This window comes from Lasioglossum baleicum, chromosome 2 (genome assembly GCF_051020765.1).
Source record: "Lasioglossum baleicum chromosome 2, iyLasBale1, whole genome shotgun sequence".
Taxonomy (NCBI): domain Eukaryota; kingdom Metazoa; phylum Arthropoda; class Insecta; order Hymenoptera; family Halictidae; genus Lasioglossum; species Lasioglossum baleicum.
Window position 1 is genome coordinate 20,281,683 of NC_134930.1, and position 24,046 is coordinate 20,305,728.

Sequence of the window (24,046 nt, forward strand, 5' to 3'; positions counted from 1 at the left end):
ATTTCGAAACATTGTCTGCGTTGATCGCAAGCAATAGAAACTAAATTCAATGTTATTTCTTCCCTTCCTATGTTGACATCTTTAATTTTGTAAATTTTCCAACAATTTCGAATATCGACTACTCACCGATGCACCGATGCAACCGCCAGGTGCAATTTCACTTTATTCTTTAATGCAACCCAATTTTTCGGTTAGACCAATCGATCCCTTTTATCATCCTACGTATAAAAGCACTAATCCAAGATCATTGAAATGTCAATGATTCGCGTGTTGCCTTAAAGAATAAATTGCAATTGCACCTGGCGGGTGCATCGGTGTGCATCCACACAAAAAATAATTGAACAAGTTGTCCACTTGTCCCACAATCACCCTGTATATCATATTTACACATGTGAAAACGGATATTATTATCTGATAATGACATTCCTTACAAAGTGATCAAATTTTAAAACAGAGAAATTTATCATACACACTTGGAAGACTATAGACCCTTTTTACCACGTTTTTATTAGCTCGCTTTCTTGTCTGTCTGTTCGGTACAAATTTTGCAATTGATTTTAGACTAACCTCCCGATGAGCTAGAGACTTGAAATTTTTTAAATTTTCATCGACCATCATCACCCCAGGTACTTACTGTGAAATGTTACAATCTTTAAGCTACTAGAACGCAGGAAAATTCGCCAATTGCATGTTTGGCTTACGAAAAAGCAGTAACTTGTCCCAGAATTATGTAATTTTCATTGAAATCCGTGGGAGCCATATCTGAACCACCCCTCGAATCAGTGTTGCGTATAGTGTCGGATTTGTGAGTGGTAGGTAAGCCTGCCTATGGCGAAGACGCGGCTACAGCCGAGTATGCTCGAAGATTACCTTTGATTACCGATTCGAGTTCCGGTCGATCAGCTTTGCAGTCAGCTTTTAAGCGGACGATGCTAGAGGGGGTTTCGCAACGATAAGGAGGACGTAACGAGGGTAGCATCCTGTAACCGTCGGTAGCGTCGCACGCCAAGTTTGATGGAAGGTCCGATACCAGGTACCGATATCCAAACGCGTTACATAATGCAGAGAGGCTGTCGCGGCTTCTATCGCGAATACCGGTGAATCGATCGCGCGCCCGAACGAGATAAAATTTCATCGCGGTAGAACTGGGTCGAGCCGTACGAGTTCAGCGAACACGCGTTCGAGTTTATAAATTAAATGGGGGTCGCGATTCCTAACGAATCTGTCAAGAAAATGGAATAGAGACCGGCGAAGATGCGTCCGCGTTCGTTTTTACTCGTGTTCATTTTCATCCGAGTCCTTTGGGCCCTCAGCGAGGTGAAAATGTTTAACAAATTGACGAACAGCGTTCACAAATTGATCGTTGCACGACATTAGGCAGGTTCAATGAGCTACACACGTTTAAAGATGAGAGCTTAAGGGTGAAAGTCGCAGATTTTACACGTTTGTAGCTCATTGCATCATTAACCGATTTCGATGAAATGTTTTAAATTATCGTTACAGGCTCAGATAAAGAAAAAGTTGACAAAACATCATTTTTCCCCGATTGTAGGTGGCCAGGTAAACGGGAGAGATGATCGTAGACCTTCCACCGTGACCCGTGTGTGTTCCCCGAGTGCTCGAGCGCCGTTCGATAGCAGTCGGAAGAGAAAGTGGGACACCGGTGAAGGGAAAAAAGGTTGCGCGAGACCAGTCGTCCGGATGCAAAGGGTTACGAAGAGGTTAGCCGAGACGAGCGGATGCTGGGAGGCTCCGACAATTTCAATTACCGTCTACGAAATTACATAGGGAACGACTCGCGGAGGGACACGCGAATACACGACCGCAGAGTCGTATCGTTCCCAATAAAACGGCAGCTTGCTAATTCTGTCCGAGAGAGTAGCCTAACGATTATTGCTCTCCCTTTGTACTGTCACGAATCCAAGCCCGAGCCTGCCTCGTACATAACGATCCCGATCGCAGCTTGTCCTCATTGTTTACAATGCAAAGATCCCCCTTTCCTATTTTCACGTTTACGAGGCGTAATTTGCATTATTCGGCAGCATGTCGCAGCTTTATGCTTCCGTAAAAATGGGACTTTTGAGGGCGATCGCGGCCTAGATTGATCTTTTATCTAGCGCTTTTCACTGCTGAGAGAAACGAGAAGGCGTATCCTGAACTCTTACAACTCTGGATCGAGACTACGCCCTCGAGAGAACGAAATACATAATGGAATCCTCCCGAACGCTTCCCGCCGACGTATAATTTACTGGCTACGGTTGCGCCGCGTCTATTTACATCTCTATGAAAATAGTCCGCGAAACGGCGCGTTTCAGGGATACGACGATCAGATACGCCGCGTCAAATTAACGACGGCCGACGTCGAACACAGACGCGCGGTTTTCTTCGGGAAAAACGGTATATCGCTGCCAGCCAGACACAAATGACGAATGCCTTTCTCCCCTCTATCATTACGTGTTGCACGCTCTCATTAATCTTGCAACGGTCCCGCTCGATACTTGTTAACCCAGGATCAATGGCGCCTCGTTTATCTGCCGCCGGGATTACTGAACCTCGCCGCAACGTTTCGGAGCGGAATCGTCTTAAACTTAAATACATTCGCCGTTTACAATTCCATTCATCTCTACTCTATCCCCTAATTAGCGATGATACCGTTCCGTAGATGTTATACCGCGGTTGTTCTCTCCAAGGAAACCGGAAGATTGATGGCTCGCTCGCATTAACAATACCCACGCTCGATTCAATCTCGGCAGTTCATTGTGAGAATCTTTCGTTCGAGTGGCGTCGATCGATTTTTCTCGATATCCGGTCCAATTACCGACAACGGGGCGTTATCCAAGTGGCTCCTGTTTCTTTTTTAAATTAACGCTTTATCCACAGACAGCGTATCGAAAGGAGCTCCATCATTCTCTCTTAAATAATCATTCCGGAACAGGCTGTTACTTTTACGCAGGGGTTGAACACGGTTACGAATTCGATTTCGGTTCTCGAAATAGTTACGAGAACCGAGAAAATGTTCTATTAGGTCGGGAAGAAAGTTCTTGCGGTTTTTGTTATTTTGATTTTATAATAGAAACCGCAGGAGCTTTCTTTCCGACCTAATAACTGTTACGAGATTATCAGTTCTGTCTTATTTCGATTAGGGTTTCGATATTATTAACCCTTTGCATTCGGAGCTATTTTACCTCGGAAACTAAACATTTACGAAGGGAAGACTTCGATGTTTCAATTCCTAGTGCTTTTATAAATTGAAAATCAAGTAATACAGCGTTTTCTCGATAAATGTCTAGACTTCTTCATAACTAATCCAATAACAAAACTTCTTTAGCTTCCATTATTTTTCTATGGAACTTTCGCCAATATATTTGACAAATAATGAAAGGTAAAGAAGTTTAGGTATTGAGGATAGTTCTGGGACAATCGTAGCCCAACATTTGGGCCATTCATCGCGTAAACACTGTAGGAGGTGGTCAGAATTTTCATATTTTTCCAGGATTGGGATACAGTATCATCGAACCTAGAAAGAACCGCTCGGTTAACGCCCCTGTCCGATCAGCATTTCCCATTGGAACCGTCCCCAGTTTCATAGCACCTGGCCTCGACCCGTAGATCGAGGAGAAAAATCAGCAGGGGACTATTCCGTGTCTTAGCATCTCGAGAAAGGTAATAGCCACGAGCCAGGCAGGCAATTACTCCTCCGTTTTCCTCGAAACTAGCGCACACCGTTCTCACACGCAACACCATCGAACCCTGGCAAACACCGGCCGTCCCGCGAGCGTTCCACGTTTCGCCGTGATCGCTCGGCGGAAGTAACAAATAGTTAGTAGCTAGCACCTGGCCACGCACTGTTTAGTAATGTAGGCTGTGTACTGACCAAAGACCGAGTCGTTGTCGAGCAATGTACGGTTCAGCTCCGTCATCTCGGTGCCGTGCGACGTCACGGACGGCGCCTCGTACCGTCTGGGTGGTTTCACCACTGGATTTATCGTTGTGATCAGCGACTTCTCTTGCTCGCCGAGGCCATGGTGTTCTATCGAAGCGGCTTCCAGGCTCTTCTCGTCGTGCCTGGTCCGACGACGACGGCAATAACACACGCAAAGCGACACGGTGACGATCAGAAGCAGCAACGCCGTCACACCCAAGCCTAAGGCTAACGGCAAGCTGATTATGTTATCCTTGCCGCCTACAGCGTCGCCGGCGATCGTCAGGGTCACGTTTTTCTGGGTATCACCGCCAGGACTTTTCGCTTCGCAGATGTAATCGCCCTTGTCCGACGCCGTGACGTCCGGGATCGTGAGGTTCAACCAGTGGCCGTTCGACTTCAGGACGTAGCCCCTCTCGCCGTTGTGCCGTCTCGTCTCGTTGGTCAGCAACCGAGACCGATGGATCCAGGAGAGCTGAAAGCGAGAAACAACATTCCCGTGAGCCCTTTCAATCACCAGACAAGACATCGTTCGACGTCGAACGACTAACTCAGCAAACGGAGAACCTTTCGGAAGGTTTGCTTCGTCGTTTTTCACGCTCTCTTTCCCGGGGGGCCGGATCGACGGAGAAATCTATCTCAATCTGGGGAATATGTCTGTCAAACAGTTCTATGATATCACTATACATATAATAATTAGACTGCGGATTTTATGCATTTATTACGAAAAGGAGTAGGTGTAATTCAAAACAAGAAAAATATTTAAAATTTCCTCTCAATTTTAAAGTTTATATAAATTTACTAATTTATACTCGTATTAAATTTTTACCTTATATTGCACAATAAATGTACTAATTTTTTATATAATTTTAACCTCTCCTTTTAAATGATATAATAAACTTACTAATTTACATTCTAATATTAAATCTTTCTCTCATAAATTTAATAAATTTACTAATTTATACTATAATTTAAAATTTTATATTACTAGCCATTCGCGACACGTATTCCTACCGTTCTCGCTAAAACAAAGTCAATATTTTCAAGAATTCGATTCTCTCGGCCATCCAAAATCGCTGGAACCGTTCACCACAGTCATCTCTACGTCACAATCCTCTCAAACTCCGTGGAAAACATCCGAAACTTTTGCTAACGCTTCTGAATAGGCGACAGTCATATAAAAGAACATTATAACCATTTTTTGTACCGCACATATAAAATCACGAGACTGGCTAAACACAAACGACGTCCCTTAAATTTAAGCCGGCACGTTTCTCTGAATAATTATATTCTGCAACCTGCCGAAAAACCATGGCACACAGAGCTTTGCCGGGCAAAGTCGAAAATGTAGGCGAGGCACTCTCCCGCGTACGTGCGGACAATGTGGTAGCTCACCTTAAAGGCGTTCTTAATTTTCAGTCTTCGTGCCGGGAAAAATCTGAAAGGACTTCGTTATTACACGCAGAGACTCACGTAACTATGCCTTCCTTTTGCGCGGCAGGTACCGAAAGGGGCGGGTTTGTCTTTTTCTCTGATCCCGCACCACTCGACGTTTTTCCGGCTGCGCAAATTCTCCGCGCGGAATCAAAGAATTTCATTAAATCGAGAAGAAATTCCTCGACACGGTTCCAGCGAGTCCGCCGCGGCGCACAAAAACGCACGAATTCTCGCGCGTATTAAGCGACAATCCGCGAGGACAGAAGCCCACTATTTGTCCCAGCTTAGCGTCAACACGGCGGCGTTTATCTCCCGGAAGCCGGTGGTAGATTTATGCAACGAGAAAGGGATCGTTCTGGAAATTTCCGCGTTCGAATCCCGACGACTTCTAGATTAATCTACGTATTTTAATCTCATCGGATAAAAATACCGCGGTAATAGGTAGATTCGCCCTGGAAGGAAGAAAAAAACGCGGCCGGCGAGCGAAAGAGTTTCCACTCCGCGATCACGGAGCAAGGTAGCCGGGCTAAGGACGTTTAGAAGTTTCTGGCTAAGTTAGCCGAACGCCAGTTCAGCTGGCGCAATCTTTTCAGTTGGCCGCATCAAGCCAGATTGTACGCTAAATTGCTCTCGAGTTAGCTACCGCGGCCAGTCTTTCCCTGGTTTACTGTTTTTCCGCTTACAACGGTTCGGTGCCGCGAGAGAGAAAGAGTACCGTTTCCAACCAACTACCCCGAAGAAAAGAGTCGACGGTCATTTTTCGTTTACCTTGGGTTGCGGAGTTCCGGTCGCTTTGCACCAGAAGGACACGTTGACCTTGCTGCTCTCGATCCTAAGGGGGGGTCCGATTTCAGAGATCTCCGGCATGCAGGCGAACTGGTCGCTGCTGATATCATCCCACATCTGATCCCGCAGTCCCTGCGGGTTGTGGCACCTGGTGGGTTTCGTGTACAATACCTGCTTGATCGTCCAATCGCGGAATTCCTTCAGATGGCAATTGCAGTTCCATTTATTGTTCTGGAGTTCGAGGCTATTGAGGTTCGTCAGGTTCTCGAAGCTCTTCACCCTGAGCGTAGTCAGATTGTTACCCTGCAGACTGATCTTCTGCAGTTTCGTCACATTGTAGAATGCCCTCTCGTCGATTCGTTCCAGCTCGTTGTTAGACACCGTCACCTTCTGCAGGAAAATCAGATCCCGGAACAGATCGTTCTGCAACACCTTCAGCTTGTTGTTATCCAGCAACACCGTCCTCAGTTTCTCGGTCTCGTTGAACGTGCCTGGGTGCAGGGTTCTGATGCGATTCCAGGACAAATCGATCTCGATCACGATCTTCAGCCCGTTGAACGCGTTCGTATGGATCGACTCGATCTCGCACCTCTGCATCACCAGCTTGTGCAGATTTACCAAGGACACCCGGCTGAACGAGTTGTAACTCAGCTGAGATATACGGTTTCCCGTTAGATCGATCCTCTGGATCTCGGACGATAGATTGCTCGGGATCTCTGTCAGGTTCCGGTTGATACACTCGGCAGTCCTCTTCCCGTTCGCCCACGTGCACTTGCACGCTGGAGAACATCCTGTCGACCAATCCTCGTAGCTCCAGCACGCGACCACCATCAGCGTCGAGTAAAGCAACAGTCTCACTGCTCCTAACTCCATCCCGAGGATTTCTGTTAACATGAGAAACATAATGGCGCGGATTAGAGACCTTCGGCGAGAACAGTGGCTCGTTCGAAGTAATTGCGGCTGCTTGATTCATTCGGCGGCGATGCCGGCCGGTGCGCGATGCACCGGCTAATTGCGCGGGGAAGAGAAATAGGAAAGAGTGGAAATATAGTGCGCGGGATTCTTCGGCTGATATCAGCAGCATCGTTTACGCCCTTAAACCAACGAATTAAATGAATATTCATTCGCTGTTCATTCGCTGATTCATTCGCGTGAAGGAGTTATCAATGAACGGATTCATAAACACATATTTTATAACAAGTTTAACACTGTAGAATTCATTTCCACCAATACAATGGGACATTATAAAAAATGCAGTATAGAACAAAGCAGATAAGTTTGTTTAATGGTCGATGAAAAACCGAACGGAACGCGTTAACGAACGGAGATAGGTCAATGTGCCTCGCTCCGAGCATTCGAAATCCTTATTACGAGTCTAATAATTACGCTTCCACAAGACCCTTTCATCCCCAGGCAAAAGTTACCGATCGCAACCCCGCGATCCTCGTTATTCAAGCCCCGCTCTCTCCTAAATAACGCCGAATTCGAGCCGAGTAAAAGTCAGAGAGGGTCTCGTCAAGTCCATTAACTTCGGCCGCGCGGAAAAGCGGGCGTCGTCGAAGGAGAAATAAATGGGTAGGGTCGCGAAAATTTATTTCTCGTCGTGGAATCGGGGATTCGGTTGTCGGGGAGAGGTGAATCGAAAGAGAGGGAGAGAGAGAGAGAGAAGTAGACTAGGTGGTGTCTTCGAGCGGGCGAGAACTTTCCGCATGCATGGCTCGTGCGAGCATTCTGCTCTCGAACCGGAGAACTTTTTCAAGTCTCCGCCCGTGGCTGGGAACTCGTGGATCCGCGTGCTTTGTCGCACCGCTGGACTTTATCGTCGCAGGACCGGAGGGGGTCAGAGAGGATCCTTTTGTGCCCGGTTTCGCGGCGAACCGCTCCAAGACAAAATAAATACGATCCTGTGGTTCGTTGTGCGTTCCATTTTTCTCATTACATCCTTCCTCGCTTTCCTTCCGTTCTGCGGCCACCACCCCTGCTGTATTCCGTTAATTCGTATTTTATTTATAAAATACAATGGAGCTTAGTTAGTAATAGAAAACACGTTGACAATACATTGAAAGTTAACGAAATATGAACGAAATGAAAATCAATTTTGATAAAGAACGTAGACGGGGAAAAATTCGCAGATTTGTTTCACTTGATTAAAAACATAATTTGTTTAGTAAATATGTTTCTTCTATCGATCGTATTTGCTGACAATAAATTTTTAAATGTTTTCGGCGCAATGGTTCGATCGTTTATCACGAATTATCAGTTTGGATCTTTTTCAAGATTTATTTGAATCGTGTCTGTAACTTAAATATGTTATAATAATTTAAAAAAAAACAGAAATATTGAATGTTTGAATGTAAGAAAAATTGTTCATATTTTCAAATTTATTATAATTTGTTTAGCTTGTGTTACGTTCAACAGAACAAAGTGTTGTCTCTAAACACGAACGAACGGCCGGAGACTGATCGCGAGAACACTGATCGGTTTGCCAATAATACAATTTCGTGTAATACGATTTTACTATAATTATTCTTCATCTACGTTTCCCGTGAAGGGATTCGATCGACACCCACGCGATTATTTCACGTTGTTAGGCCGCGGGCACGGTCGGGGGGATTTGCATTATCTTCGAATCGCGTTATTTATTGCGTCTGCGTAAGCTGCCGCCGGCCGATTGTAGCTGGGATAAAAAAAAATACCCAGCTATAAAGCGCAGCCTTAATTGACAGCGAATGGTGTGGCGCAATAATCGGTCCACGCTCGTGGAATTGAAAGAATTACGTTATCGCCGGTCGCTAACGCGCGAACAATCGTCTCATCCAGCACAATGAGTTTTCCAATGGATATTGACAGGAACATGGAGCGATTGCTATAATCAGTCGCGTCATTCATTCAAGAAAAAAGTGCTCGCATCGATAATGAACAACATTTCCAATCATCTTCATCCTCCGTTCGATCGGTCGCAGACTACGTTGAACAATTGTGATTTCAAATAACGAGCGAATACGTGGCGAATAAAATTATTCGTTTTAAAGAAGAAGAAAAGAAAAATTTCGGAAATGAACGCACAAGTATGTTTTTAGAATCGGAAACTACAGGCTGTTTTACAAGTTGTTGTTTGTTTTGTAAAAGTAGAAAAAAATTATAGCAAATCATAGTATAACTTATACCATAACTAGACAGCGGATCTTTACGCAGAATAAAAATTTTGCACCTGGATTGCAACAAACCGGAATAACATAGAAATTTATTTTCTCTCTTAATATGTTCAATAGGTTGAAAATAATAATAGAATGTTTAAATTTCCCTAACATTTTTGCTATTTTAAATTACACCTACTCATTTTTGTCATAAATGCATAAAATCCGCAGTCCAGTAATCAATATTTAAGCATTTAAATAAACGTAGCCATGCTAAAAATATAAATTCTCTTTTCTCTTCTGCATCATTCTCGGGGATAAAAACGTCTTCTTAATCACTGTAACTGTAAAGTAAATGATACAACAAGGGGTTAATTTGCACACGCTCCTTGCAAGAGACACCAGTAGCTTCTGAAAATGTCATTTCCAGCAAATCGACCTCATTTCACACTGAACCTGCTTCTCCCGAATTGCATTGGGTTCGAGATTATGATCGGTCGATCGGTTCTACCAGCAAGACCGACATATCGAATAGGTCGGCGAATAATCTGAATTTCTTGAATGTAGATGTTCCCGGCGCTAATACGATTATCCCGTATTTAATACCTATTGTCAATCCGCGAGTATTAGCTTCCCCGAGCAGCAGTTGAACTGACACAGTCACCGATGCGAACGGGCACCGTGCTCGCGCGCGTTTGCATTGGGAACAATAGATGAAATTTTAAACATCGACGCCGGATTTAACCTGGCAAAACTGGAATTCATTCAACGGTCAGCATCGTGCGTTTGGATCGCGCACGCGCCAGTCTCAATTTGATTAACATATCGTATAATTGTATCGTTGTATCCGTTCTCGATCGTTCGACGATTGTGTACGGAATCGTAAACGTGGCATTGATCGCCGGAGTACATCGCGGTGACAGTGGGGAAAGGCAATCGATAGGATTTATAATAGCAGAGCAAACCGGCCCATAATTCATTGGCTCGCGCTTCGTCGATTGCTCGCGAAATGGCGGATATTAATCGAGAATGATTCGTCGACGGGCTGGCAGGAACGGGTGAATCCGCGGATCGCCTTTTAGCATGTGAAAAGATACGTTAATCGATGCACCAGCAATTTCGGACCGATTCCCGGAAGCTTCCGAACCGTTCCGAATCGCAATCATCGCGCGCCGCACCGTAACGACTCGAAATTATCCCGCGTTCCTTTTTTCATTTCCGACCGTCCCGCGCCGATGGGAAATAAAGCAGACGATTCGAGACCCAGAAGCCTCGCGAAAAACTGTTAACGGCTTGCAGATCGGTTTAGTAAACCGAGGACCGCTTCTCTGATGGACTCAGATCTCTGTGAATAACATCGCCGGCTTACAATTTCTTAGGACGGGGAAACCCATCTGCAAAATTCATTCGGATGTGCTCTATAATTCCTGTCAATAATATTACTCCCTCAAAGAATATTACACACATAAATATTTTTATATTAATTTAATAATATTTCTAAATTCTATATAAAATTTCTATCAATAGTATTACCCTCTCAAATAATATTACATACATAAATATTTTTATATTAATTTATTATAATAATATTTCTAAATTCTATATAAAATTTCTATCAATAGTATTACCCCCTCAAATAATATTACATACATAAATTTTTATATCAATATTCAAACAATATTAAATTTAAAATAAAATTAATAATCCTTCGGCTTGTTGACACTTATTGAAAGCGAAGCAAACATATTTTTTTCCGGCTGCTCTTTTCCTTGCGCAAAGAAATTCATGCCTTTTTTCTACGTTTCAACGAAACTTTGCAGAAAGGGTTCTCCTTTTAGTAAACTATCAAACGAGCCCTTCGACGCTGTAAAATTTCTGTGCTATTAGTTGGATGGCTCGAATGGGGCGAGACTCGGTTTTTCACATCGCGAAAGCCCAAAGAAAGGTCCAGGCTCGTGTCAGGAGATAACAATCTTGCCAGCTGGCATGATCGATGAAGTTTTTATGGGAACGGCCGAGGTGACCAACACGCGTGTCCGGACGCTTTGATTGATAGAGAACCGCGGCAATTTGGAGTCCGGCTGTAACGAGAAAAACAGAGACCACCTCGAGGGGGTGTATTTTTCTGAGGTATGCAAACAGCAGGTGTGTTACTGGTTGCGGGTAGGAGCCACGCACACACTCTCGCGGGAACGTATGTCCATGTCAAACTCCTTCCGACTGTGCACATCCTGGAACAAGGTGCTCGTAGAAGGTGTCTTCCGGACGGTGTGTTTCCAAAGGACACCAGTCTTCGACCCCCCGTCGTTTTGGTTAACCACGCCATTTCGAAATTCATCCTCTCCTCCAGCTCCCGTTTCTCTCGCGCACGGTGTACATAGAAGGCACATAAACTCTTTACTTTCGCCTTATGCATATCTAATGTCCTCGTCGGCCGGATATTTACAAGTCAAATGGAGGGGATCGATCGGCGTCGCGTCAGAACGATCGGGTGAAACACCGGCGCTCGAGGAAAAAGCCCCGGGAAAGAACGTCCGTACCCCGAGGGGCGTTGTGCACCAACCTCATTTCATTCTACGTAGATAAAGCTTCCTGTTTTGCACCCAAAATACTATACAAACTCGTGATTTCATCCTCGCGTCGTCCTCAAACTCTGCCTCGTCCTCTGCCCTTGCCGCATCGTGTTCGAACCTTTGCCTAACCCAGACCTTCAAAACTCTGACGTTATCGCATTCTAATACAAAATTCCTAAGCTCCCACCATTCAAGTTAGAACCTATGTACAGTGACTCCCATTAATATTCGGACGCTCTAAAAAACGCGACAAATCTTTTTAATATTGGACTATACGATTCAAACTTCTTTCGGAAGCTAGAGCATTTTGTTCACTGCAGGATGTGAAAAGAAATTTTTTCGAAAATTGCAATTGGTCGGAATTGTAGCGAAAACACTAAAAGATTCATTTTACAACTTTTTTATGTGGGCCTATATTGAAAATTTAAAAAATACGTTCTGTAGATCTGTTTAAAGATGGTAAAAATTTCAGATTTTCAAGATTTTCTATAATATACTGCCTATAATAGCAGTAAATCTAAGAATTCTTACATCTTTCAATGACGGTCATTTTTCCCCGCTTCAACCGATTTCGATGAAACTTTCACAATGCATACAACCCACACAGATCTACAAACCATATTTCTCAAAATTTCAATATAGGCCCGTATAAAAAAGTTGTAAAATGGATCTTTTAGTATTTCCTCTACAATTCCGGTCAAATGCAATTTTTGAAAAAATTTCTTTTCACATCCTGTGGTAAACTAATTGCTCTAGCTTTCCAAAAAAGTTGAAATCGCATAGTCCAATATTTGAAAAGTTACGGTGTTTTTAAGAGTGTCCGAGTATTAGTGGGAGTCACTATCTATTTTCATTTGTTTTCCGAAATGTTCGATACGAAGCATCGCGCGGTGGTTTAATTAAAACCATTTTGAACTGTGTAACCAGGATGGTACGATCAACAAGAGGGAACTGAACTTTCGCGTAACAGTTCCGGCGGCGGCGGAGGGACCGACCGCCATCTTCGTTTGCCGAGTCCACCCCCGCAGTTTCCCTAGTTCCTTTCCCGTGTATTCGCATGGCTCCGCCCGGCCCGTTTTCTTTCCGTTTCTTAGCCTGTTCCGTTAATCTGGGATCCTGGCGAGCCACCTAAAACGCGGACCGTTGGCAATTTAGTTTAATATCGTTTCGGTGTAGCCCGCTGTGCCTTGTCGTCGCGTCGGCCGTCGCGGCGCTGAAGTTAAATTAATACAACACGACGCCCTGCACAGTTTACCCCTTTTATTATCGTCGGGTCCGTGGAGTCCAAGGTTGTGCATCAAATTACTCTTTCCGCCGCGGGGAGGCGACCAGTACAATTCATTTTGTACCTCCCTCCGGGATAGAACGTCGGGGAAGACTAGCTCGAAGGAAACGACGGTTGCACCGGCGACGACTACGACAACGACGACGTTCTTACTATTTGAATTTATTCCAAAACTCTCCAAGAGGGAGCAGCGCCCTGAGGAAGAAGGGCCGTGTCTGTATCTTCCAACGCGTACGAAAAATCGGAGAAAAAGAGGGAACACGACCGAGAGCTCTCACGGTTCCATGTTGGTAAATCGATTTCTCCTCGCCCGGGAGGACCCTCAAAACATTATAATAATGTCAATTCTCGCGGGCTCGATATGAGCGAACGTTACACAAATTCAATTACCGTTCACGCCGCCTGTACACCGACAACAAACTACGTTTATCGAGAGAGCGAGCGACGCTGTCTGCGCGACTCGGTTTCACCTACTGTTATTAAATATTTGTAACAAGCCAGACGACGTTGAAGTGAAACGTAAATATACCTGTGCGATTTTAGGTGACGTTTCATTGCGATCTGCACGCAATGAAATTTTTATTTTGCATAAAGATCCGCAGTCTATTGATTACAAACGAATCAGATTTTACTTCGTCTAAAAAGAAAGGCGTAACATTTATTCTAATTTTGTCTTATTTTGTGAATTGGTTTGTTTCAACCATTTCGAATATTTCCGAAACGCTTATAAAGCACGGGATTGTCCGTGGCCATAACCTCGATACAAAGAGGGGTTCGATATCTGAAATTTCTCGAAGTGGCATTTCGGAGGCATCATTCCGTAACCATAAATACTGAACGTGGTTCTAGGGTCGATTGCCCCTACTTATCCCGTTAGGGTTGGACCCTTTAGGGTTACCAGATAGGCTTCGGATTGAGCAAAACAGTCCGGGATTTCGTGTGGCAGAGTTGTAAACGTGATTGAAAAATGTCAGGCATTCTTATGCTAAAATGGTTGTTGCGGTTGGAATGAATTTAGAAATTTATTTTCTTTTAAAATATGTTTACCCCATCTGGAAATTTTCAAACATTGCTGGAATGTAAATATTCGATAGAATTTGGTACGATTTTGATTTATTCCAGTTCTACAAAGGCTACTACCACTGAAATGCAAGATTTTATTAATTATAAATTTAGAATATAATTATAAATTGATGTAATTCCACTTTCTTAAAATTTACCTACAAAAATTGAAATTTACCTACAATTTTAATTTTTAAATTCAAAATTCCATCAACATGCGCAGTCTATTGATTAGAAACGAATCAAATTTTAATTCATTTGAAAAGGAAGGCGTAACATTCATATTTGCTAGACTTTAAGGGCAGCTGGACGTTAAGGGTAGGTTCGAGAAGATTGAGGCCCGCAGCCAGGTTTCTTCTTTCCAAATGAAGACAGACATTTCGAATTGCAATCAACGCTCGGCTCGTGCAGCAGCGTCGCAGGTTTTTCTTGGTGCGTTTAATACGAAGGGGGATAGCTAAGGGCTCTTCACACTTAATCGCCCGTGGAAATCTGTCGTTGCATATGCAGCCACACGACCCGGTGGTTTCCCCAATGAGATAGCAACGAGCCAAGCTCGGTGGATCCAATCGCATAAACCCGATCGATCCTCTGTTGCGACAAACGCGCGCTGCGCTCCCGGGGAAGCTCTCCTAATATCCGCCACAATCGAGTAGCTTGCACGCAATGCTCGCTGGGGGAAAATTCACTTTGCCGAATAACGCGTGTATTCCTGACGCGTTGCTCATGGTACATCGCGCTGAGTGGATCTTACTTCAGTTCCCGCACATTTTCGGATCATCTGACTTTGGACGTTCGTTTTTGGATAAAATGCAGGTGAAAGGAATTTTAACCCTCATCCGTCCCCATTTGGACTTTTATTTTTTCAATGCGAAACACAAAATCGAAAGACCTAAGATGTAAATGTTAACTCATCATATTTGAATAAGAAAACATTGAAAAATTACTGTTTACCTTATTGTTCCATCGATCTTTTACCATTGTGTCCATTTCACACCGAGAGACAGATTCAGTTCGTGCAACGAGGGACGGACGAGGGTTAATCCTTTGGACTCGAAGCAATTTTATTTTTAATCAAGAGCAATTCATTAATCTAAGCAATTTTAATCGAGACATGTCTTTCAACCCAGATTATTTTTATTTGGATCTGTTTTCTTATACACAACAGTTGAGCTTTTTACAATTTATAGAACACAGACGACTTTAATAATGTTAAAACTGTTTTGAATAATGGTACGGCAATTTTTACGCGAATGATTCGATGACGAAATGCTTCCTTCTCCGTTCCCGTCCGAAATTTCAAAATGCGTTGGGAATTCATGGATCGGGCCGGTCCCACGCCGACCCATTTAATTCACGATTTACAGGGAACGAGACGGAATCGGGCAAGCACTGTTTGCTCAGCAGTGTTTATACTCTTCAACGTCTTAATCTTAATATCCCTTAAGATTTCCGAGGTCTTCGGATTTCAAGCTATTAATGCGCTCGGTACCCGACGTCGGCGGTTCGCAGAGATCGTAGAATTTTAAAAGCCGATTAAAAAGCTAGAATGGTATACTTTCATATTACGAAGTAGCAGGGCGCAATTATAACTTCTTAATTTTTCTCTGTTTGCCGAACCTTGCTCTTGTCTTAACTGCAACATTATTTTTAAATCCAGCGACTCACGATAATTATTAACCCCTCGCCTTACAATGTCGTGTTAGATTCGTGATGAAGATTTTGAACAGAGTCTAATAAATATGTATGTTATTAATCTCCATTAAACCGAGATGAAATTCTATTTTGGTTTTGTTAATTTATGGTTATTGAATAACATGTAGGCATACAATAGATATAAATGTTCTCCTTTTTTAGGAAATTACGAACTACAAAGAAAGTTCTAATCATAGAAACCGTAAAATAAATCGTAGGGGAAGGGGTTGAAGTATGAGGTATTGTGTATGTCGTTAAATACAGTACTAGAGAAACGCATCGCGCCGTTAGAATATTAAACACTGCTGATCATTGCGCGAAATAAACGCCCTCTGGATCCAGTGAGATGCAAGAGCTAATTGGAAATTGATGTTCACTCGCAATAATGTTAATACGTGGAAAATTATATATACAACGATGTTCTGAAGCATCTCCGGTATTTCCGGTGTTTTGTATCCCGCGTACTCAGTCTCGTCATAAACTCCAGACATCCTAATTAAAACGTGTATTTATTGCTAAAATGTACAATTTACCATGTAGTCGAGCGATAAATCAGACCTAATTTAGTTTATCGATCGCATCGTTATGAATGTTCCGCGTGCTACGTAAACGCGAGACCGGCGTAATAAATTTTTCCAACGGCATAAAATCGACGCGGAAAGTTTGTTGCACACGCAGCGGTGCTTGAAATAATAAATTAGAAACGTTACGTTATAAATAAACTCTGCGGTCGAAATATGTGCGCAACGAATAGCACGACTATCTGGATAGAATTACAAGTGGCAGGATGAAGATTGTACTGTCGTAAAAAAATAAATTTGACAAAAGTTTCATTTTCCTGCCATTGTAAATTAAAACTGGCGTTCTACATTGAAGTACGTCGCTTTCTCCGCGCTTTTTAAACAAAACAAATATTTCTCTTAAGACTTTAAGACATTGTTTAAGACTTTAGGACATTCTTTATACTTTAAGACATTGATATACCGTTACGCTTTGATTTCAAATTAAACGTACAAACTGTTATTTGCTGATCAACGCGTTCTTAGACGAGCGCAGTTCGCCGGGGGTCGTTTGTTTCTTATTAGAGGTAAAGTTTCGATATTTTTCCAGGGGCGAAATCGGAGCAGCCCCCCTTCCGTTCGCCGACTTCGAGATCCGGAGGAGGGAAGTTGGTATAATTATTCGCAGTCCGAGTGTCTTCGGAGTGGAATCGATTTGCTGCCAACGTAGAGAAGTGAAAGCAGAGATCGGGCATTAGGAATCCAGCCGGAGGCGGTGTCGTCTATATACGGTACATTATATTCCAGTTACCACGGAAACTTCCTCAAGATTCAGTTTCAAAGTAGAACGGCTCGGGCGTAATAACGAAACCGAGGCGAGGAGAGGAAAAGTTCTCGCTAAATTGGTTGGTCGAAATACAAATCGGTGAGCGGCCGGGAGAGCAAACCGCACAGACATCGAGTTTTTACGGCAGACATAATTATATTAATTCTATTAAATCTCTCCGGGCATTCGTTTTCATTGTTCTCTGTTTCTTACCTTCACCGTTTTGCTAGATCCGATCTTGAATAACGCGAACGTTAATTCCGTCCCATGGCCCGTGTTCCCGTAATCAGTAACGTTAAACAGTAAAGTTATTAGCGTAACTGGATGTATAAAACCAATTAGTAGTTTGTTTTCGAAGTTGATCCAATTATATACTTATACAATGGAATCCGGTGATCTGGTTACATCGCCGTCGGAATACCGCGAATAATGCTTCTGAAAATTGTTCCACTCGGAGCGACTCGAGAAATCGAGTACAGCTGAGCGTCAATTATCCAAACTAATTAGAGATGTTTCGGATAATTGAAGCGATCCGACGGACAGTGCGCGATCTAGCTGGTAAAAAGTCGCGCGTTTCCCAACAATATCGATTTTCGGAACCGAAAAGTCAGGAAAGAAATAAAATTTTGCAAAATTGCTATATCAGTAATTGATCGAAACGGTAGTGCCGGAAGCATTTAGAAATTTGATATTCAACATTTACGATCGATAACTGAAATTATTATATTATAATATCAATTTTATTTGTTTTATAATTTTTGGAAAGATCGTGATAAAAATTATTTGAAAATTTTCGCAACTCAGACGTTTTCTTTGCGATTAAAATCAACATGTTTCCGATGAGAAGGACTTTTTCCAGCTAGAGAAGGCAATTGTCCCACTGTGCAATGGTCTGGCGAATAAATATTTCGAGCGAAAGCTAATCAACATTTTCGCGTCACTGGGAATTCAGAAAATTACTCTGTCAACTGGATTCGTTGTCGAATTCTCGCAATGGTAAACAATTAATAAGATGAAATCGATAGAATCCCTCAGAACTTGGTGCAATCGAAATTCATTTTCCTCCAACAGAGCCAAGTAATTGCGGAACTTGCAGATGTTATTCCACAGATAGCGTGACGGTTTTAGAGTTGAAATAAAATGATTCGCATCGATTGCAGTTCGCAACATTCGTTTCGGAAGAGATTGTGTAACTTTTGAATCTGGCTGAAACCATAATACGTCATTGGTGAATTGTTTTATTGTTTTAAGGAATAAAAGACTGTACATAAACGAATCATTGCCTCTGTTCAGACAAAGCTCGTTTACCCCTATCGAATGTATGGAGAGGATTGGTCGATTTTTGTTCGGGAAAGGGGAAAAAAAACCGAGGGAAATTTGGTTCGTTTGATAAATAGCGTTCGGCGACGTGTGGTGGTGGTGGATGGGTGGGGGGGGGCGTGCACTTTTGTAAAGGTAGCAACGACAGCGGGACGGACAAAAATTCTGCGTTTTCGACATTTTAATGTGTCCTATTGATTCGCGAGTTACGCGGGCTGAATACATATACCGTGGTCCTGGCGCGTCGAGGGGCGCGCATTAAAAATCGAAAAGCTTCGAATGGCCGGCCAATAGTCGCGCCAGGATGAAATAAATGTGCCGGTTTCAGAGCGAACGTGGAAAGGATGCATTATTTAATCAATAATGAACATTTCGGCCGGTCGCGTCGGTGAAGATGGCGAAAATGTAGCCAGAAAAATATTTCAGAGGTTCAATGTACCTATTAAAATACGTAAAAATAAATTTCTGCAATTCGATGAGACAATCATTCTCATATTCTATAATCTCAGGATTTGAAAGCACATTCTTCGTGAAAGGTAAAGATAAGACTTAGGACGAAGACGAAGGAAAAAATTCTTTATATTGCTTTAACCTCTTTGGACTGGAAGCAATTTTAATTCCAGAATTGAGACATTTTTTCAACCCAATTGAACCTGTTTTCTCGTACACACACAACAGTTGAGCTTTTTCCAATTTATAGAATTCAGGCGAATTTAATAATATCGTAACTGTTTTGAATAATGGTATGGCAATTTTTACTGACGCCTCAGAGTCAAAGGAAAGTTTTATTATTATTTAGATATCTTCTTCGATACAAAAGAATATAAAAGCCTTTATAATCAAAAAATTAAACCCTCAGCATTACGAACATTCTAGCGAAGGTTCGAAGGAAAGTAATGGGTACGCAGTAATTGGTACATGGCTCTTTGTCGTCAGCAGTAATACGTAGAAATTGTTATCGGTTTCATTTTTTAATATTTTTAATATTCGGAACACATCATTCTTCTATAAAATGCTTGCTTATATTATTTCATAATAAATTAAGAATACTATGACAATAAAAGTACGATCGAAGATACCGCAGTAATTGGTTCGCCTATTCCATCATTCCGTTCGCCTTTGGAGAGCAGTTGCGTTTCGCGCGATCGTGCACGGGGTCGTCGAACTCGTTGGAAATGCGAGCTCGACGGGATCCGAGTCGGTTTCGAGCAGAAAATAAACGAAACCCGGTTAATCGGCTTTGTCCCGTTCCTCGAGGAAACGTCGGAGTTTTTCGAAGTTATCGAAGGCGGCGCGTTTCGATTGTGTCTGTACACGCATCGCAGGAAAGGCGCCCGGTTAATCGACTTTCTAATTATAAATCAGAAACGACCGTGCCGGGAAGGCTTGAACCCTCGGCAAAGGTCGACCTCCGCTTGATAAGCTGTTAATACTTAATTGCCAATGAATATCGATAAGCCTCCGTAGCTGGTCGAACAGTGGGAACCGCTGATAGCACAGTTCCGAGCGAGTCCTGCGATACAGACGATAAGTTCGTTTCCGTAATTACTTCCGTATTTTTCGCTCGACCGCGGTGCACTCAATTTGCCAAATTGAATCGTCGATTTTGGCGGAAAGATGGCGGACTACGTCGTCAAAGACTTGAGACACAACAAGAGGCGACACTTTCAAAGAAAACGACTTTTTAGAGAGACTTTTAAGTCAGTCAGTTCCACACACAGTTAATTATCATTTTGCATATTATATTTCTTTGTTTTAACTTTTCAATCTTGCAAAATTAACGTAAACACGTCGAAAACCAATGTGTGTGTTAACAAACATTACATTCTAAATTAAAATAGATAGACTTGTAATTATTGGATATTGCCGCGAACTAAGCACACTGAATCCAGTTGATTTAAATTTCCCGCTTTAATGACGTAGAGGGCGTGAAAAGTCCTTGGACTGTAAAAGGAATGAGCGTGGCAGAGGCGAGATAACACAGGAGAGGACGGTAGACCATGTAGACGTAGACTATTGTAGACTCTATCGGTACGCTTGCCCCATTATCGAGCCGCTAGAATTTAGCTATAGCCTCTAGTAGTTTAGACAAACAGCCCGCGACAAGACCGAGGCTCACGGACAGCGCGACGGGGCATGTTTGCTTTAGCGCGAAGTTGAGGCCAACTAGGGCCTGCTGGGTACAGCGTTACCGGATCGAGGGAATTGGTGAAAATAAGATGAATGTAACAAGAGGAAGGGGAGGAATAGTTGAGGAAGGTGGAAAAAAAACGAGAAAAGGATTGGGATGTATGAGGAGCGACCAGAAGGGTGCGTGAATAGATTTAGTTTATTAATTTTAGCCGCTAAGAGCGGCGCGAGACGAAAAGGCTGTGAAGGGGGAAAGAAGGAGAAGCGAGTTGTAAGAATTGCAATCATCAGTCATACAAGATGACTGTAACAAAACGATACTGGACTTCTTTTCTATGCAGAACGCGAATTCGCTACGTTCTCCGCAACGATTACTAACCTGCACCACCGGTGCGACTCTCCAAACATGTAAATAAGGCGAACGATTTGGAAGAACCTCGAATTTTCCGGAAACCGTAACAAGAAATGGGAGGTTTCGCGCGACTGATTGATTACCGGTTTAATTGCATGAACCTTGACACTTGCATGCATCTTCAGCCCCAATTCCGAGCAACTATCGAGGCTCCGATGGATTCTACGCTAACCCGAAACCAGATGACCGTAGTTCGCAAGCTAGCTGCAAGAGAGGAAGAGAGCGAGAGAGACTCCGATCGATCGGCAGCTGGGAAACGCACGCTAATAACGCCGAGGTGGTTCTACCTCGATGTTGTACTCGCTTACAGTTACATCCCGTGTCTCTGTAACGTGACAAGGATCCAGGGGGAGCCAAGGTGATGCCCTAGAAGGCTGGAAGCAAGATATTAATATGGGCGCGTAGTCGATACACACTTGCTGCCTTCCTTCCCCCTACTCCAGGGACGTCACCCTTTATGTAACTAAACCTCTCATCGTCTATTCGGCTGCGTGTGCGTCGGTACACGAGCGCGCGCACACCGACGAAGCACGAGAATACAGCCCGTGATTACGAGATACAACTGTCTCCGGGGAACACCGTAAGGAAGAACGATGTCGCGTCGGGGGAAGACGCACGTAGCTGCGACGGGGATCATATGTGTCGCTTCTCGGGACAACTTGGCGACCCTTTCGTGTCCTTCGCCGGCCCCAAATGCCGCTCCCTCGTGCCGGAAAACTCCGAAAAGGTGTTCAATTCGAGAACTTCGACTGGGAACCCGCTTTTTGTAGGCTGAACTATTGAAATTCAGTCTATTCATAACATACATTGTTCTAAATGAAATATGTTGTAGTCCATGTGAAATTAGGGGGGGTTTAAGTCGTCATTTTGCCGGTTTCGAATTTTTTTAGAAATGGCAGGCCTTCAAAGTTTTCAATTTTTGCCCATTTTGGCGAAAACCGGCCTCACTTACGAATTTTTATCTCGGGAACTGTTTGTCCGATTGAGCTACATTTTTTTTGTTTTATTCGGAAAGGATTGGGCTATTACAAAATAATTTTTTCAACCTCGAAAATCAACTTTATAATGTCGAAAAATTTAAACACCTTCATATCTCTAAAAAAAATTACATAGAAACAAACATTTTTTTGGTATCGTATGAGCCCCAATTTACCATTCAACTTTGTCCTTCAGACATTTGATGTATCTTTAAAAACAACAAAGATATTTGGGGTGGCAACTTTAGCTGACTCACCCTGTATATGTTTATTAGACTCTGTTCTGAATCTTCATCACGAGTCTGACACGATATTGTGGGGCAAGGGGTTAAAACCTGTTTTTCGATGTTCTATAATCGTTGTGTAATACGTCTAATTTGATTTTGTCTTTGGAACGCCATATTTCGTCACAGAATTATCTAAACCGAGTAATTGTATTGTGGATTTGGCTGTTTTCAAGGGTTGTCACTTGAAAAATGACTTTTGCCACGAGAAACGGTATTCCAGTCCATAGCGCGGCGGGATATAGCGATCCCGCGATTCTTTATATACATTAAGAATGATAATACGACGCGTCTCTGTTGCCCCGGGGGTGTTCTTCGTATTACTTAACCTCGCGGACTTGAAAACAACCATCCTCTCCTTTACGCTTCGCCCTTATTATCATCGTAAAAACTCCAACTTGAACTTTACGGTCCGCGCGATGTTTCGCCGCGCGGCGTCCAGGATAATAAGGAGCTGTTACATCCATTTTTACCACCCCGAAGACACCCAGGGAATCTGCGAGGAGACCGTACATTCTCAATCCACTTCTTGGACGCGCAGTCACGAGTCTCGAGCCTTTTTCCTGATTCGTCCCTTCAACTCGAATCTCCTCCTCTTACTTCCGTCACCTTTTCTTTCACGGTCCGAGGACTCGGCCCGACTATCACGAAGTGAAATAACTTCCTCGCGGAACTTCCTCTCCGCTTTTATATGCGATGTCCTCCGAGGTCGAAGCGCGAACTTCGCGGATCGAAGTGGATTCTACGGGGAAGCAAGTTACTCTTCTGAACTAATTTTTCAGAATTTTTTTCGAAAAGTCTCAAATCAACCTACTAAATGACCGGTCTTACATTCTTAATTTTGTAATTATTGAAATCATTAGGTTGTTTACGTGGAAATTGGTTCGATGAATTTCTTTATCCGAGCACATATTGCTATGAAAGTTGCACGAGATCTAAAAAATAAATAGATAGCCTTGTCATTTTTATCAACTGAGACATTTTAATCGCTTTCAGTGTTCGGTGGTTTCAGTGGAAAATGAAATTAAAATAAGTTTTATGACATTTTGTTCTATAATCTCTTTAAAGACTTTGAACGACTTTATTTGAAATGAAATTTGCCCCGCATAAAAGATGTCGAGAAAATAAAATAAAATGGTAATCCAATGGTCTATCCTCTCCTAAAAAAATACTCGAAATCTTAGAAAGCACCACAAGGCAGGAAATGACGGCCGAAATGTCAGCTGCCGAGATATACCAGGATTTTGAACAATAAAATCAAGCAGAATGCCACTTTTTGACATTTTTAAATTTTCCTACAACTTTGTAGGAAATATCTGAATAGTTCTCTTCAATATTCGAAAGATCTACTATTTTATTCCATGTCTACGGGGTGTCTAAAAATCGTAGAACCGTGGACGGGAGGATTACGCATTTTTTGGCTTTCCAATGAGTCTAACGAAGCTGCGATCAATTTGCAAGCGTAATGACACCCACGTGGAACAGGACTGGAGAACGCGTGAGAATTAATAACGGCTAACGAGGTAATGTCACCCTTTAACGATAATGACTTGAAAAATAAAGGGCTATTAAAATGGAATATATGAGACGCCACCCGGCGGATTCTACGCGAGGAGACGGGGAACGCTCGCTCTCGCGTCGTCATTCGATGCCGGTTCGATGCGGCCGGAATGATTTACGCGATTTCCAGCGTACACTTA

General features: G+C 43.0%; 1 protein-coding gene across 4 annotated transcripts in view; it reads right to left on the minus strand.

Annotated features, from left to right (window-relative positions):
- Nucleotides 1–24,046, minus strand: part of Kek5 (leucine-rich repeat, immunoglobulin-like domain-containing kekkon 5 protein) — a 214,778-nt gene that overhangs the window by 11,722 nt on the left and 179,010 nt on the right. For all 4 annotated transcript variants that reach the window (XM_076440245.1, XM_076440234.1, XM_076440264.1 and 1 more), the window contains 2 exons: nucleotides 6,128–7,029; nucleotides 3,875–4,397 (listed from right to left, as the gene is read on the minus strand). In XM_076440245.1, coding sequence (XP_076296360.1) covers nucleotides 3,875–4,397; nucleotides 6,128–7,018 — 1,414 coding nt within the window. In that variant the 5' untranslated portion in view covers nucleotides 7,019–7,029. The remainder of the gene's footprint in view (nucleotides 1–3,874; nucleotides 4,398–6,127; nucleotides 7,030–24,046) is intronic.